Below are 16,962 nucleotides of genomic sequence, written 5' to 3' on the forward strand. Positions count from 1 at the left end.
CCGCACCGGACTCGGCCAGCGAAGGGGCTCCAGCCCGTACCCGTTACCGACCCAGCCCGAACAACCCGTTACCGAGCTCCCCTTCCCGGCCGAGGCCGCTCCCCCGCCCCCGACCTCAGCCCCGGCACGGCTGAACCAGTGGGATAAGCAGAATCAGAGACAGCAGCCGGTAACGGGGTCCCTGACGAGGTACGTTCTTGGCTGCACAAACGTGATCAGAACCGGGTCTGTATGGCTTAGGAAAAGTAACGGGGGCACTCGGTGGGCAGAGGGGGGCTGGCTCTCCCTGGAGGCTGCTGGTTTGTTCACAGGCACGAACCTCTTCAGTCACTGCTGGTCTGGACTGCTGTCCCTGTGCGGTTCCCACGGCCGGGCTCTGCCTGCACAAGGCTGGAGGCAGCAAGGGCTCAGGGGACACACCAGGACCCTGTGAGCCCTGCTCCACCTCCTCCTTCCTCCAGGAAAACGTGCAGCCTCGGCCCTGCCCACGGGAACGCACTGGAGCAGCACAGGGGTTTCTAGCAAAGTGTTAGTTGGCTGTTAACAAAGGCTGTTAGTTCAGAAAAGCAACACAAGAGCAGGGGCCACACGTGGATGTTCTTGTAGGTGGTCTGATGGTCACAGCAGGTGTCTTATTGCCATTAAGCTCTTACAAAACAGCATCACGAGGAGCTGGAGCCGAGGGAGCAGCCAGTGCAAGGAAAACATTGTGGCTGCTCAACATCCACAGTGGAGCAAGGGGCTTGGTTCCACCTGGAGTTGGATATTGCTAGGAGAGAAGACTTGGATTTGTGCACATATTAGGATTGGGGAACCGCTGTCTGAGACAGAACAGCATTGAGGCCCAGACACCACATCTGAGGGGCTCTGTCCTGTTCCCCTGGTTACACATCAGTGCCAGAACTCAGTGCACAATTGTTCCTGGCGATGCTGTCAGTCCCACTGGACTTGAGAGCTGCAAACACCAGATTTATTGTCTTAGAGAAAGTTTGGAGCAGGCAGCATCATGTCAGACAGTGCAGGGTGATTGTGGAGCTATCCCATCAACGCCTCTTCCCTACAGATTGCCAGTGTCCTTTATTTGAAGATCCAAGCGAGGCTACGGAGTCACAAGTCACAGTGGTGCACCCAGCCAGGAGTGGCTGTCACATCACCCAGACTCCCAGGAGAGAACTGTGCAAAGCTTTCCTTCTAGGATTCACTCCATGATGCAAAATAGAAAACCAGAGGGAAGTGACAGGATGGTTTACTGGCCCCGGGAGCCAGTGGGATCCAGCTGGTTCAGCTCGGACTGATCCAGCAGTTCAAAGTCATCCCCTTCAGCATCAGTGTCCAAGTCCAAACTGGCTGCTCTGAGGTGAGTCTTTGCCCCTCTCTGGGGATTGGTGCTGCGTGAGGGGCCTGCCTGGGAGCCTCCTGATAGTGCCAGCTGGATCATGCCCCTGGTGACAAAGCCAGCGATGTTGTTGGTGAGGTTCTGCACTGATGGCAGCGTGCCAAACTCCTCCTGCTCATACTGGAGCTGCAGATCCTCTGTCCCTTGGGGGCGGTACGCCAGGCTCGGGATCCCAATGCTGGTGTCATCCTCATCATCTATGCCTGTTGTTTCTGGGTTTATGGAAGGGAAGTCAGGCAGATCCCTGGCAAAAGATTCTTCTGGGTCACTGTGACCATCCAGGTCTGGAAGAGGAGAAAGTGCTTTAATTGCCAGGACTCACCAGCACCCACAGGCCCAGGCAGGAGCTGGGCCAGCAGCTCCCTTGGACAGACTGTTAGCAGCTCACAGATAACGCATTTTTCAATGTTTCCCTCCCCTCATCCCAAGTGCTCAGATCCCACTGACCTCCAGCTCACTCACAAGGAACACTGGTGCTGAAGCAGCCCCCTGTGAGTGGGGAGCACCAGCACCCAGAGCCAGACTGGCAGAGCCAGATCTGCCTGTGCAGAGCTGCTGCCCTCACTCAAGCACCACAGGAATGAAGGAGGAAGTTCAGTTCTGAACAAAACAGGCAGCTGTAGCTCATTTCCAGCAGCAAGGCTGACATCAAACAGCCAGACCTCAATGATGGGAGGTAACACATCCTCCCTCTAGCCTGTCACACTGGCGCCTGCTTAGCATTCCACACCTTCCAGAAGCTGCTCCCTCTCACCTTCTGATCCCTCTGTCAGGGGTGTCTGGCCCCTGGAAAGGTTGAACATCCCATTTTCAGTATAGGAAACCTCAGCATCTGAATGCTCAGAGTCGGAGATGGTCAGTTCCTTGGCGACCACAGAGTCATCCAGCTTTGAAATAGAAAATAAAATTGACAACATCAGCTCTAGAAAGGTTATCCCCATGCCTCAAGACAAAACAGATGATGGAGTGGCCCTCCAGCTAAAGCTGGACCCCATGGGAGACTGGTACCTGAGACTCATTCACATTTACTGCACAGGCTAGGAGACTGCAGCTGGCACAAGCAGCTCTGGACATTCTTTATTGGAATAGAGTGGGAAAGACCTATCTAAAAGGACAGTGTCCTCATCTGCTCTCCTATCACTCTCAGCTGTGCTGCCAGATGTGCTGCTCACATCTCAGCCAGATGCTGCATGTCCCCCCCAGTGAGGTTTGCTCTTTCCGGCTGATCTCTTCCCTCTCCCAGAAGCTCCATTACCTTGGGGCAGAATGCAGCCAGCTCCTCTTCACTGTCACTCCCATCATCCGTGGCTTCCTGACCCAGGGCCTGGCCATGCACTGTTAGAAACCACACACAAAGCTGTTACTGCTGCTGGGCAAGGCTCTGTGCAGGACCAGAAACCCCCAAACTGCACTTTACAGAGCAGAGCTCTGTTCCACAGCAGAGCCATGATCATTTGCAGGTTTTTTGCTGAAATGAACATGTTCAGAACTCCCTCGCACAGAGGGAGTTGTTTTTCCTCCTTTCCTTCCTTTTTCCAGAATAGAGAACACACGGTTCTGACAGCCAAGAACTGGAGCAGCTCAGTGCTGTGAAAAGCCCACAGCAGCTGCTTCCTAGGAGATGGCTGCAGAGGAGGAACTGCCTCTCTCTTCCCGAGGCAGTTCCAAGGATCTGCCATGCCAGACATGCAGCCCCTACCACCCACCAAGGCCGGAACCTCTGTTCACAGCCTATTCCAGGGATCAAAGATCCAGGTGTGAAACCTTGGGGGCAGAAAGGGCACAGGACTCTATTGGAATATTACCAATACTGCCAGATGGGACATGCCTGAGTTTCTCTGGCCCTTGGTACTGAACCAAACAGCGGCACTGTGGTGTTTTCACCCCACAGACACTTTGGGTGTGTGGTGTTTCACCCCACAGACACTTTTGGCTGGCTGGGTGTGTGGTGTTTTCACCCCACAGACACTTTTGGCTGCCTGGGTGCTGCAGCTGGGCACGTGGAGACAAGTCCAGGCCTGCAGGAGCTCTGGTGGTGCTGGGATGGAGCTTCACCCCATAACAGGGGCTGCTCCTTGGGGTTACCTCTGGTGGAGAAGCTTTAAGGTGATGGTGAAGGAAAGGAGTCGGTTCTGATGGAGGGTTTGGATCCAGAGCTTTATTCTGGCCCACAGGCCTCTGAATCCAGCACCAGCTCCAACAGAACTCCCTGAGCCCGTGGTTGCTGCTCCTTTTAACCCCGGGGAGAGGGGCAGGGAAGGGGTAGGGAGCCACCAACCAGGTACAAGGGACAAAGGACACCTGGATGGCCCAGTGTCCCTCCAGGGGTAGAGGGCATCCTTTGAATCTGCCAATCATTCTGGAATGCCAGGACTGCCAGACAGTGCTGGGAGGGGAAAGGAGAGGTGACTGACACACCTGGCAGGGAATTATCAGGGGAGGGACCCGAGGCTCTGAGGTAAACCCTGAGATCCCAACCCAGCAAGGACTCACGCTGCCTCTGGCGCTGCCTCGCTGTCACGTATCCCCGCACGCTGAAGTCCAGGCGCTGCAGCACGGGCTCCAGCCTGTGGTACACGCGCTGCCCCAGCCTGTGGTACACGGCCAGGGGCCACAGCAGCACCAGGAGCACTGCAGGAAGCAGGGATGTGGGTTAGAAGGGTGCTCAGGATGCTGCTGGAGCGGGTGCCATCACTGTAGCAGTGTGTTTCTTGTTGACGGAGTGACAAAACTATTTTTGTCCTTTTAGAAAGGAAAGAAGCCTGGAAGTTTCTCTCCTCGATTAGGTGAAAAAAGCTACCTCATAGGTCATGGGGACTTCACCCCAAATGTAAGGATAACTAATTGGACAGAAGCCAAAAAGTCCTGCCTGGGCAATTGAGTAGAAAAAGAAGTGAACAAAGAAACTAATCACTTTTGTGAGGTGTATCACTAAGAGCAGGACTTCTGGCACCTGGCTCAGTTTTTCTCTGTTTGTTATTTTGCCTTTTATTAAATCTTTTTGTTTCCAACACTGCAATAGAAGCCATCCTGCTGACTTTTATGCCTCCAAGGGTAGCTGAGCTATCTTGAGTGTGTTATAGCCCTCCAAGAGCTTATTAGACCTGGCTCAAGGAGGCTACTATATCACATCACCTCTGCCAATTTAACAAAATGGAGAGGCCAGCCTGTTAGTGCTCAGATCTGTAGTTACTAAGCACTCAAACATCTTCTCTCCAGACCAGAGTCCTGGTCAAGAAGCACCCCATTCTGGCAGAATGTATTGTTTTAAATTTTAAACCCATTCACACAAGCTTTCCTTTTGAGCCCCATTCCTTGGACATTTGGCACCCACTCATCTCCTTTCACATGTAAGTCTGTGTTGGCACAGAGATTTACTTACACAGCAGGTATGAGAGCAAGAGCCCAGGGATGTACCGGCCCAGGACAGCCAGGAAAGTGAACACTCCACACACTAGAAGGCAAAACTGAAGACATGAGAGACAGTGAGTTTCCAGGGTTAAGCAGTAGGTGCACTCACTTCTTGACCATGCCAGCCTCTGCAAATTCTGGGTCAGGTCATTGTTCCAAGGAGGGTGAAGCCTTCACAGTGTCCAACCCCCTGCTCCAATGTGGGCACAGGCACAGGGGTATCTGCCCTCAGAGCCACAGGCAGAAGAGGAGATTCCCAAAGCAGGGACACCAACAGCAAGGAAGAGGTCAAACTAGAGAGCTCTTCAAGGTGAAGAGCACAAGGACAATATCACTGTGCTACAGGTTTCTCTTTCCATAAACTCAAAAAAAGAAGAAGGAAAAAGCTTGACACATTCTCAAACTGTTAAAACCCAGTGAGGAGACAAATTTGACAGACACTTGAAAAGCCAGAAACCTACAGAAGGAGCAGCCACGCTCTCACTTCAGTGGTGCAATCCACACACTGACATTCACTTTCTCCTCCCTCCTCCACAACCTGATTATTCTGCCTGGGTTTTCCATTCTTCCCCACCACATAATAGGCACGGTGCTGTGGAAGACCTCCCATGACAATCTCCCATCAGAAACGTGTTCAGCCAGTGCTGGATGCCAGCACAGGAGGATCCTCGTGGTCAGCAGAAGCTCCACACCAAACAGGTTATTTCTGAACTGCACATTCTTACCTTGCCAGGACTTTGCCTCTTGAAAACGAAGAGATTACTGAAGAAGTTGGTCCCAGTCACCCATCCCTCAGCCAAATGATGACAGAGCTCTGGCAGCCCGAGCAGCCGAGGGTGGACGTATCCCCAGCTGCAGGGAAGGCAGAATTTGGGAAGACATTGCTGCATCAGTGTCAGGGCTGAAGACCCTCGTTACAAATATTTGTCTTAAAGCTTCCTTCTGTTCCCACCCAGCACAGAGCTCCAGAGGTGAGGGCCACTTGCCCTCCAAGCAGTGCCCTGCCCAAAGCAGTTCATCTACAGCCCCTCTAGCAGCATCCCAGTGCTCCCACAGCAGCTGACGAGCAGGAATTTCAGTCAATGCACTGTCAAATTTCAGTTTCCATGCTGCTGGAGGGAGTGCACAGTTCAGAGGCAAATCAAGTGAATCCATTTACTTTTTCTGTGTTTATCTGGTCAACTGCAGCCTCCAAATGTTCAGCATGAGGTCTAGAAGCAGCCTTGCACCTCACTTCATGTACTCAGTTACTCTGGAGGCCTTGAACTGGTCAGTTTTGTTAGTGTTGCCTAACTGCTAATCAGGAGTACCTGAAGGTTAAAAAGAGCAATTCCTTTTGTGCTTGGGCCTCTTAAAAAAAAATAAATAAAGACAATTGTCCTGTGGCAGCAGGTCAGGTGATTTAATCAGGAACTGACATCCAGCACAGCCTGGCAGTGGGGCAGGAAGGTGTGCCCAGAGAGGCAGGTGTGAGCAGTGAGGCAACACCTCAGCATTTCTCAACCCATAATTAATGCTGCAGTCAGATCATAACTATGCAGAAACAACTGCTGGAACAAGCCTGTTAAATATTCCCTATCAAGTCTCAGAAGACTTCATTAATTCCCACAGAAATGCTGTTTTCCTGCTACTGGAGACCCACACAAGAGGAATTGCTCTTAAGGCAGAACTTCTAACTTCAGGGGGCAGGGAATCAAGCAGGCATATCTGGAGGCTGGTATGAAGGCAAAGTATAATAAAATGGCTGGGGCAAGCCAAAAACTTCTCATGACCACCTGGCTGCACCTGGGTCTCCACCTGCCCTCTGCTGAGCAGCTCCCAGCTCCCTCCTCCCCCCTCCTCCTCCTCCTCACCCAAAGGTGCCAACATCCCAAGCATGTGCAGGTAACAACACAGTATCACAGCAAAGTATCACAGCAGAGCAGTCAATTAGTTTCCTACCTCTCATTGTCTAATTCATCAGGTCTTGCCACTAAAATATTAAGAACAGACACTACATTAGTCGCAAGGAATTTGCCATGGGAATGCTTAGCTCTTAGGATTTAAGTAAAGCTTTAATAAGCTGGGGAACACCTGGAAAAGACATTAAGTGTAATTACAGGATGGAGAAGCATCACTCCATAACAAATCCTGAGTGTGTACGTGTGACAGCACAGGACTGCAGGAGTCTCCCTGGTGCTCCTTGGTGTTTGTTGGACTCTAGAGGCTCCCACCTCCCTCTCCCCCACTCCCTGCACACACCAGCTGGGCAGCAGGAACAGCCTGCAGACTGGAGGCATCAGGGATTTAAGTCCTTTAATACCTTCCCACCCAGGCTGGGACTTGAAAAGGATGTACCAGCCACCCTGAGAGATTAAATCAGAGCGATGAGGAAGCTGGACAGATACTGTCTCCTAACAAGGAGCCTGAGCCAAGCTTTGAAACAGAGGAAAGCTTTAATGTCTTCCCAGGAACTACAGGGAACATGGATTGAAGCAGAAAGCTGGGAGCTGGACTTGCTAGTTAGTCAGGGAACCAGCCCTGGGAACATGCAGACCCTCACACTGCTCCAAACTAGCCTGTCCATGCAAAGCCAAGGGACCCTACTTGGATTGGGGGTGTTCATCAGTGTATTAATGTCACAAAGGAGGGAAACAACTGCTTTGGTTACTGAAAGCTGAAAAGTAACTTTATTACAGCCCTTCAGATGCCTCTTCTCCCAAAGACATCTCTGATCAACAGCAAGGCTGGGACTTGTCTTCATCCTAAACTGATTATGGATTCTGAGGGGGAATCCAGACGAGTTCCATATGCTTCTGTTTCACACTCTGGTACTGAATGCTCACAAAGTGAATCACTGTCTCAAACCTGCACTAGGTCACGTACATCCTGTGGTTCAGGATTACAAGACAAATACCAGTGTCACAAGCACAAAAAGAACTTGTGTTTACACAGGTCAGAATATTCCAGCTCCAGAAAGAGCATGCCTGCAAGTACTCTTGCTGGCTTCTAGACCCTTAAAGCAAAAAATTGAGGTTTTGACAAGGTAACTACAGGCAATGCAGAGCCTGTAGTTGTGGGGCTGGAAAGTAGGCTTGATTTGCTGCTATGAGCTCAAAATGCAACTTACCACCAATTTCTGGCCAGATTTTGTGCTTCCACTGGTCTAGACACACTACTACTATGAGGGTTACAGCAATCAGGAACAGCAAACGCAGGGAAGTCAGAGCAAAGAACCTGTGGGGAAAAAAACCAAAGAGTCGGTACTAGCCAGATGTTTATGAGACAAAAAGGGGTAACACAAACCGACCTCAAACCACTCACTCGGGGAAAATTCAGCACCTGCTACTCAGTCGCACACAGCGTGCCCCGGGGGCAGGTGCCGGGTGACTCCGGTTTGCTCGTGTCAGTTGTCCCGGGACAGCCCTGCTGTACAGCTCCTGTCCCGGGCAGGCTGCCCTCCCTCCCCTGCCACAGAGTCGGCTGAGTTTTCCCGGCTGGTTTGATGCTCTCAGGTACAAGGAGAGCACGGGGACGGGGCTGCAGCAGACCCAGCGCTCCCGGTCCCTCCTGTGCGGAACGGGGCACGGAGCAAACCCGCGGCCCCTTACCGACCGCTCCTCCCCGGGGGCAGCTCCCCCAAGCCCCCGACCCCCAGTGACGGGGCTTGGTGGGGCCGCTGCACCACCCGATCCCGATCCCGGTTTCAGCCCCGCCGCTCACCAGAACAGGCCGTGCACCGCCACCCAGCACAGCGCGCTGCGGCCCGGCCGCTCCCACACCAGCGCGGCCTGCACGGCGCCCAGCAGTGGCTCGTAGGGCCCGAGGCGGCAGCGCAGCGCCGCGCTCAGCGCCTGCACCCGCCGCTGCCGCTCGCCGGGCCCGGGCCCCACCGCCGTTGCCGCCGCCGCCATCGCTCCCTCACGGCGTCAACATCCGCCCGTCTGCCGCGCGCGCGCGCCCGCCTCAGGCATGGCGGCCCCCAGCAACCGACTGCGACGCCACTGTGCGCGCCGCCATCTTGACGCATGCGCCGCCCGCGCCTCCTGCCGGGCCGCACGCGCGTTACCGGGGAGGCGCTGCCCCGGAAGCGAGCGGCGCGCACGCGCACTGCCGTTGGCGCCGGCGGGAGACGCGGCGGTACCGGAGTCGGGCGGGGCGCGGAGCGGAGCGGAGCCTCGGCCGCGATGCCGCGGGAGATCATCACCCTGCAGCTGGGCCAGTGCGGCAACCAGAGTGAGCGCGCCACGGCCGCGGCGGGCCCGGGGCAGCGCGCACCGGGCGGGGCCGGGATGCTGTGGTGGTGGGGGGGGGGGGGGGGAGCAGTTAGCGGGGCCTGGCGGGACGGGGCGGGGCCTCACGCGGGTGGGGCGGGGCCTGCGGGACGGGGCGCTCCGGGCCTTGCCCCGCTACCGGCCCCGGTGCCCGGCCCATTTGACCGCGCCTCCCCGCAGTCGGGTTCGAGTTCTGGAAGCAGCTCTGCGCCGAGCACGGCATCAGCCCCGAGGGCATCGTGGAGGAGTTCGCCACCGAGGGCACCGACCGCAAGGATGTCTTCTTCTACCAGGTACCGCCAACCCCGGGCCGCGGAGCGTGAGCTGCCCTGCTCCGCGCGGGGCTCCGTGCCCCGGCAGGCTCCGCTCACTGTCCGTGCCCGTTCCACACCCCCGCGGGCACGAGCGGCTCTCAGCCCGGGCTCCCGCTCCCAGCCCGCTCCGGGCTCCCGCCCGCGCTCCCGCTCTGTCACTGGAGCGCTGTGGAGGCGGAGCAGAGGCACGAGGCTGGGGCTGCCATAGATAGTGTCTTATATAAGCACCGGGAGTTCCTCCCCCTCGCCGGCTGGGAGAGCTCGGGGGCACAGAGATGCTGTACTGAGGACAGGCTGCACAGGAGCTGCCTCTCCCTCCTTCCTGTCGTTGTGTGGGGCTCACCTGCAGCCAGGGGGTGGCTCATGCACAGGAGCAGCCTCTCCCTCCTCCCTCTCGCCCTCACCTGCAGCCAGGGGTGGCTCATGCTCTGGGAAGGAGGTGAGCTGCAGCAGCATGGTGATCCTCTTGCTCCCGTTGTAGGCAGATGATGAGCACTACATCCCCCGGGCTGTGCTGCTGGACCTGGAGCCCCGAGTCATCCACTCCATCCTCAACTCCCCCTATGCCAACCTCTACAACCCAGAAAACATCTACCTGTCTGAGCATGGAGGGGGAGCTGGCAACAACTGGGCCAGTGGCTTCTCACAGGTACCACCAGCCCTAGTGCTGCTGGGTGAGACTCCTCAGCCCTGGGGGTTGTCCTGTGTCCCTGCACTGTGTGGCACCCTGACACAGGACCACATTGCCACTCTGACTCAGCTTCACACTGAGCTTGAGCAGCTCTCATCCATGTTCTGTGTGGGAAAGGAGCAAAACCAGTGCTGATCTCTCTCTTGCAGGGAGAAAAGATCCATGAAGATATTTTTGACATAATAGACAGAGAGGCTGATGGGAGTGACAGCTTGGAAGTAAGTAAACAAGGGATTTGGATCTGGTGGCCCTGCCTGGTGTTTTCCCAGCTAGGTTGCTCTTTGTAAGGTTGAGCTCAGCAGTCTGGTGGGCACAGACTTAGCTCAGTGAACTTCTGAGCACAGAACATGTAGAGAGGGGATCTGGGGACAGGAGGTCTGTCCATCCCCACTCCAGCCTGCCCCAGAAGTTCTCTCAGTGTTTGCTTGTGGGACATTTTTCTCTGTGCTGTCCATGTGAACCCATACAGACAGACAGGGCTGCCAGGTGCTCGTGTCAGGCTGTGACATGGCAGCAGGGGAAGGGAGAACATCACTAAAACAAGCTGGCAGGAGATTCAAGTGCCTGTTGTGGGAGCTGAGCATGTGGGAGCTGCCCCGGAGCCAGGCACTGGGAGCTTGGCCTCATTCTAGAAGGAGGGAGGGATGTGAAGGACCCAGGAAAGAGCTGAGAACGTGCAGTTCCATTTCCTGTGACAGACTGGACCCTGGAGGTGACATTGGAGCTGTTCCAATGCTGGTCTGGGTGGGAGGAACCTGAGAGCAGCTGTTGCACTTTGTGGGGTGTGCAGAGATGTGGATCCCACTGTGTGGGCAGCAGTGGCCTGAGGAGCTGCAGCTGCTGCTGGGCTCTGGAGGAGCTGGGTCAGCCTCTGCTGCCTCCATGCTCTGAGAAGCTCTGGCCCTGTCTGACAGGTCTTTGCTGGAGGTAGCAGGGCTGACACATTGTCTGCCTACTCTGGGGCTGAGCTTTACCTTCAGCACCTGCCTGCTGCTTCCTTCCAGGGCTTTGTGCTTTGCCACTCCATTGCTGGTGGAACAGGCTCCGGGCTGGGCTCGTACCTCCTGGAGAGGCTGAATGACAGGTGAGCACAGCCCTGGACAGGTGAGCACAGCCCTGTCCCCTGCCCAGAGCGCAGAGCCTGGCCCAGCCCGGGCAGCCTGCCTGGAGCTGGAGAGCGCTGACTCAGAGGCACCACCCCCACCCAAACACTGCCTTGTGCAATCCCTGGCACGCTGCCTGCACAAGGCTGGCTCCTGATACGCCTGGGGACTTCAGAGGCTCTGGAACTGGACTTGATCTGTCCAAGCTCTGCCTTCCCTCAGCCGTTCTTATCAGGCAGCTGCCTGCGGACACCCTGACGGTGCAGGGGAGGGTGGGAGGCTCTGGCTGAAGGCTGTGAGCTGCCATCCTGGCCTGTTGCAGCTTGCATCCTCTTGAAAAGACTTGTGAGCAGCTGCTTAATCAGCCTGTGGATGGCTCAGCCTCCCTGTAGCTCCTCTGGCAGCCAGCTCCTGTGCTGCTGGGGTAGGCATTGCTGGGACACATTCTCTCCCTCCCTGGGAGCCACTCTGGCTGCAGCTTTGGTGACTCACCCTGTCCTGAGCCCTGGAGACTGCTAAGGCAGCTTGTGGGAGGGGAGAGAGCAGCTTGATGGTGTTAACCCTTGAGATGCTGCACTTCTCACCAGGTATCCCAAGAAACTGGTGGAGACCTACTCAGTGTTCCCAAACCAGGATGAGATGAGCGACGTTGTAGTCCAGCCCTACAACTCTCTGCTGACATTGAAGAGGCTGACCCAGAATGCTGACTGTGTGGTAAGAGGCCCGTGGTGCAGCCAGCCCTGAGGAGGTGGCCTTGTCCCCACAGCTCAGAATTGCAGCCCATCCTGGGGAGATGAGCAAGCTCCAAGTGCAGCAACAAGCACGCCCCAAACAGAAGGGCCAAGCAGATGTGGCCCCAGGGACCCTCACTGGTGCTCACCCCTGCAGAGCTGCCTGGCATTTCTGCCTTGGCTCCAGCAGATCTTGCCAAGGCAGTGAGGACTGGCTGTGCTTTCTCTGTAGCTGTGCTGCAGCCCCTCCTGAATGCAGCACCTGTGTCATTTGCAGCACCCACAGCATCCCCAGCCAGGCAGCACCTCCAGTCTGCCTTCAGTCACATCTCACCAGACACTGCTCATCCCTGCAGCTGCTCCCTGCATGTGGCAGTGCAGGAGCAGTTGCACTGGAGCTGCTACAGTGGGGCAGAGCTCTTGGGGAGAGCATGGGGAGCTCAGCCAGGAGGGAGGGAAGAGGCTCCATTGATGGTGTCAGTTACGTGCCATGCGTGAGTCAGCTTGTGGTTTCAAGTGTCTGCCACTTGTGCAGAGGGCTCCTGTGCTGGACCACCAGTGCCCTGGGACACATGGCCAGGGCTGGTCTTCCTCAGTTGCCTCAGGGGCCCTTCAGAGCCAGGTTTCTCTTGCAGGTGGTTCTGGACAACACAGCCTTGAATCGGATCGCGACAGACCGGCTGCACATCCAGAACCCGTCATTCTCACAGATCAACCAGCTGGTGAGAAGGGCTTTTCCCTCAGGAGAAGCAAGCACAGGGTTTCCCTGCTGTGTTCAGTTTAGTCTGAACCAGCTTCATGGGCTGGGCTCAGGGGTGGGCAGCCTGGAGCTGTGAGTGAGGGCCCTGTGCCCTTCCCTTGGCATGTCAGCATGACGCAGATTTTGACACGCTCTGTGACACTCTGCTGAGCCTGTCCTCTCCCCTAGGTGTCCACCATCATGTCTGCCAGCACCACCACGCTCAGGTATCCCGGGTACATGAACAACGACCTCATTGGGCTGATTGCCTCGCTGATCCCCACGCCCCGGCTGCACTTCCTCATGACGGGCTACACACCGCTCACCACCGACCAGTCGGTAAGGCAGCCCCAGGCTCTCCTCCCCATCCCCAAGGGCACAGAAGCTGCCACACTCACCTTGCAGCATCTTGTGTCAGCCTCGTCTCTCTGTGAGCTGTCACTGCACGTCCCAGATCCCAGGCTCACGTCCCAAATCCCAACCCACGTGTGCTTCACACCACGTGACAGCCGCATGTGCAGTGAATCAGACCTGAGCAGGCAGCTGTGCTTGTGCCAGGCTACCTGCTGCATGCATCAGGGTCTGCACTGGCAAAAGCCACCCTTAGCAGTGATGAGAGCAAGGCCAGGAGAGTGCACTTGCCAGTCCTGCCACCCCTGTGGGCCATCAGCTTTGGCACTTTGGGTCCAAACACCAATGCTCATTGATAGTGGGCTGCAGGTGTCAGCCACTTCCTGAAGCTCAGGCTGTGTCTGAGAGTGAATTTGCCACCCCTCTGCACTTCAAGTGCTGCTTCTTGTGTTTGGCTGGTCCCTAAGCAGTGCCCCCCAGCCCCCTGGTGCCAGTGGGGCAGTTCTGTTTTGGGAGGTGCTCACCTGCACTGACCCACCACAGCCTGGAAGGAACTAACAGCTGCTCTTCTCCTCTCCCTGTGTGCATTTCCTCAGGATGTTTCTCAGAGAAGCAAATCTGAAAAACTGCTGGCTCTGAAAAGGGTATCAGTGTGTGATCTGTCCTCCATGGGAGGAGTGTGGGCAGGGCTCAACCAGTGCAGGAGGGGGCTGCCACCTCAGCCAGCTGTCCCTGATGTGGGCAGGCTGGGTGCTGGCCCTGGCTGTGGCCCCCCTAGCCAGCAGCAGCTGGGCAAAGCCCCAACAGCACTCAGGGACAGGCTGCCCACGGCTCAGAGCTGGGCAAGGCAGGGAGAGCAGGCAGCTGGGGACAACCCCTTTGCTGTTGAACCCCCACTGCTCCCTGCCTGGCAGTGGGACGGGACCCATGTCTGACAGCAGCAACATAAAACAGGTCCCCGTCCCTCTGTTCTCAGCTGAGCTTCACCCCCAGCCCCTGCTGTGCTGCAGGGTGGGAGCCAAACAGCCCCCATGCTGGAGCCCCCACTGACACTTTGTTTCTTGGCCTGGCTGTGCCTGTTGTGCAGTGTTGGGATTTCCCTGTCTTGCCTGTGGCTTTGCATGTGACTCCATCCCCGGGGTGAGGGCATTTCTGTCCAGCTGCCCCCTGCTCCTGTGTGTGTGTGTGTGTACCAGGCAGCAGGAGGGCAGGGAGCAGCACACCTACTCCCTCTGACCCCTGGCTGGCCTGTGCAGGTGGCCAGTGTGAGGAAAACCACAGTCCTGGACGTGATGAGGAGGTTGCTGCAGCCTAAAAACGTGATGGTGTCCACAGGGCGAGACAGGCAGACCAACCACTGCTACATTGCCATCCTCAACATCATCCAGGGGGAGGTGGATCCTACACAGGTGAGTCCCCATTCAGGTACTGATGGCCGTGGTGTGGCACAGGGAAGAGCATGGTCAGTGTGCAGGGATCCTGGGGTGAGGCTAGGCAGTGCCTGAGAGCTGGCTTCAGGTTGCTCCTGTTTGGGCTTTGGCCTCATGGCAAGGCAGCAGTCATGCTGAAATGACTGAAATGACTCCCCATGGCTGTGAGGAGCAGCTCAGGCTGTTTGTCCCTCACCCTGCTGTCCCTTGCTGTTCTCATCCTTGCAGGTTCACAAGAGTCTGCAGCGGATCCGGGAGAGGAAGTTGGCCAACTTCATCCCCTGGGGCCCTGCCAGCATCCAGGTGGCTCTGTCCCGCAAGTCCCCTTACCTGCCATCTGCTCACCGTGTCAGTGGCCTCATGATGGCCAACCACACCAACATCTCCTCGGTGAGTGCCTTCCCTGCCACGCCAGGCCCTGCAGCCCCAGACCTTGTGGTGTCTGGGCATTGTCCATCTCTGTGTCCCTGGGCATTGTCCATCCTCCTGTCCCTGGGCATTGTCCATCTCTGTGTCCCTGGGCATTGTCCATCTCTGTGTCCCTGGGCATTGTCCATCTCCGTGTCCCTGGGCATTGTCCATCTCCGTGTCCCTGGGCATTGTCCATCTCCCTGTCCCTGGGCATTGTCCATCCTCCTGTCCCTGGGCATTGTCCATCTCTGTGTCCCTGGGCATTGTCCATCTCCCTGTCCCTGGGCATTGTCCATCCTCCTGTCCCCGGGCATTGTCCATCCTCCTGTCCCCGGGCATTGTCCATCCTCCTGTCCCTGGGCATTGTCCATCTCTGTGTCCCTGGGCATTGTCCATCCTCCTGTCCCTGGGCATTGTCTATCTCTGTGTCCCCGGGCTTCATCCATCTTCTTCTCTTCATTCTGGGCCTGTCACAAAACCAGGGACGGGGTTGGGTGGCTCCCAGCAGGGCTCAGATCAGGTCCAGTGTCCTCGCAAGTCCTGCTGGCTCCTCTGGGAAGGTTCCCTGGGGAGCTGTGGCCGCCCTGACCCGGTGCTGCTCCCCAGCTGTTCGAGCGGACGTGCCGGCAGTACGACAAGCTGCGCAAGCGAGAGGCTTTCCTGGAGCAGTTCCGCAAGGAGGACATCTTCAAGGACAACTTTGACGAGCTGGACAACTCCCGGGAGATCGTGCAGCAGCTGATCGATGAGTATCACGCAGCCACACGCCCCGACTACATCTCCTGGGGCACGCAGGAACAGTGAGTGCCCTGCCAGGGGACGGGAAGGTCCGTGGCCACCCCCACGCACGCCGGCAGGGCTCGTCTCTGCCGTGCCCACGTTTGTCACCCCTCAGCGCTGCCTGGCGTGGCAGAGCCCTCGTGCCAGTGCTCCTCTGTGGAAAGCTCTCTGCGGGGAGCTGCAGCTCCTCAGCGGGGCACAGCCCCGGCCCCACCGTGTGCCCTGGCCCAGGACAGGACTGGGGCAGCTGCGCGCTCTGCTGGGAGGGAACCTCTGCCTGTGGGAGCAACACTTGCTGTGAGGAGGAGGAGAGTGACCCTGGGGCTGGGAACAGGCCTGGCCCCCTAAGTTTGGGTGCACACAACCCCCGTGGCCAAAGGCTCCGTGTGGCTGAGCTAGTCCTTGCCCTGGGCGGGAGCCTTGTTCCTCCTTGGCCAGATCAGGCCTGGGGCACGGGCTGTATCTATATTTTTGTAGGTTATTTTGCTTTAATAAAGGCTGTTCCTGCACTGATGCTGCCTGCATGACTCCAGATTGAACAGCCAGGCAGGGAAGCCGGGGGTTGGTGCCTGCTTTGTCTGGCCGGCCAGCCAGCTCCATTGCACAGGAGTACCATGGCCACTGCTCACTGACATGCCCTGGGGTGTGCAGGGCCAGCTCTGCCCCAGCTGGCAGTGCCATGGGGCCCAGGCAGCACTGGGCAACTGCTGCAGCAGAGCCAGAAATACTGGCAGGACCTGCCTGCACGGCTGACCAGGGCTGGCACTGGCACCGCCCTGCCTGCAGAGCACACAGCACCCACATGGATCTCCTGCAGGAGTGAGGCCCTTGCAGGGGTGGGCCACAAGGGGCTGGAGGTGCCCTCACCACTCAGGATCCAAGGCAGGGAACAGCAACACCAGGAAGGACATGGGTGGGAGGCCGGACAGTGTCAGGAGAAACAGACACAGCAGCGCTGGTCCTGACCTGTGGGAGTTGGGCTGTGGCCTGGGGACAAGGGGCAGTGCTGGCGCCATCCCAAACCTAGGCAGCCCAAGGTGAAAATTAGCATTTTCCTCTTACCCTTTGGGGCACAGAGCAGGTGACTAAAAATACAGCCATGGTGGCAGCATGGGCTCCCACGCCCTCTTTGGCAGCAGCCCCTGTGGCTGGGGCAGTTCCCCCCGCCGGGGCAGCCAGTGCCAGGGGCTGCCGGGGAGCTGGAGCTGCCTGTGCTCTTGGTGAAATGCCAAAGGTCGCCTGGCAATGACCAGAGGGACAGCAGTCCCTGCCCCCAAGGACACGCTGTGCTGCTCCTCCCCGCTGCCTGTTCCAGGCCCTGCTGCCCTGGCTGCCCCAGGGATCCGACTGTC

The 16,962-nt window shown here is 57.2% G+C and overlaps 2 protein-coding genes across 2 annotated transcripts; one reads left to right on the forward strand and one right to left on the reverse strand.

The window, feature by feature from the left end:
- Nucleotides 1-170: 170 nt before the first annotated feature.
- Nucleotides 171-8,700, reverse strand: RETREG3 (reticulophagy regulator family member 3). The gene is made up of 9 exons (XM_066566677.1): nt 8,510-8,700; nt 7,917-8,023; nt 6,749-6,779; nt 5,533-5,659; nt 4,779-4,863; nt 3,890-4,027; nt 2,652-2,731; nt 2,151-2,283; nt 171-1,680 (listed from the first exon to the last, which is right to left on the reverse strand). Exons 1-9 carry the CDS (start codon nt 8,698-8,700, stop codon nt 1,247-1,249), a joined length of 1,326 nt encoding a protein of 441 aa, XP_066422774.1. The 3' UTR covers nt 171-1,246.
- A 210-nt stretch (nt 8,701-8,910) lies between these two features.
- TUBG1 (tubulin gamma 1) lies at nt 8,911-16,123 on the forward strand. The gene is made up of 11 exons (XM_066566856.1): nt 8,911-9,022; nt 9,241-9,353; nt 9,856-10,023; nt 10,215-10,283; nt 11,070-11,149; nt 11,756-11,882; nt 12,535-12,621; nt 12,828-12,977; nt 14,246-14,398; nt 14,648-14,809; nt 15,437-16,123. The coding sequence occupies exons 1-11, from the start codon at nt 8,974-8,976 to the stop codon at nt 15,632-15,634; spliced, it is 1,356 nt and encodes a 451-aa protein (XP_066422953.1). The 5' UTR covers nt 8,911-8,973; the 3' UTR covers nt 15,635-16,123.
- Nucleotides 16,124-16,962: the final 839 nt, after the last annotated feature.

This window comes from Molothrus aeneus, chromosome 28, assembly GCF_037042795.1.
Source record: "Molothrus aeneus isolate 106 chromosome 28, BPBGC_Maene_1.0, whole genome shotgun sequence".
In the NCBI taxonomy this organism is placed as follows: Eukaryota; Metazoa; Chordata; class Aves; order Passeriformes; family Icteridae; genus Molothrus; species Molothrus aeneus.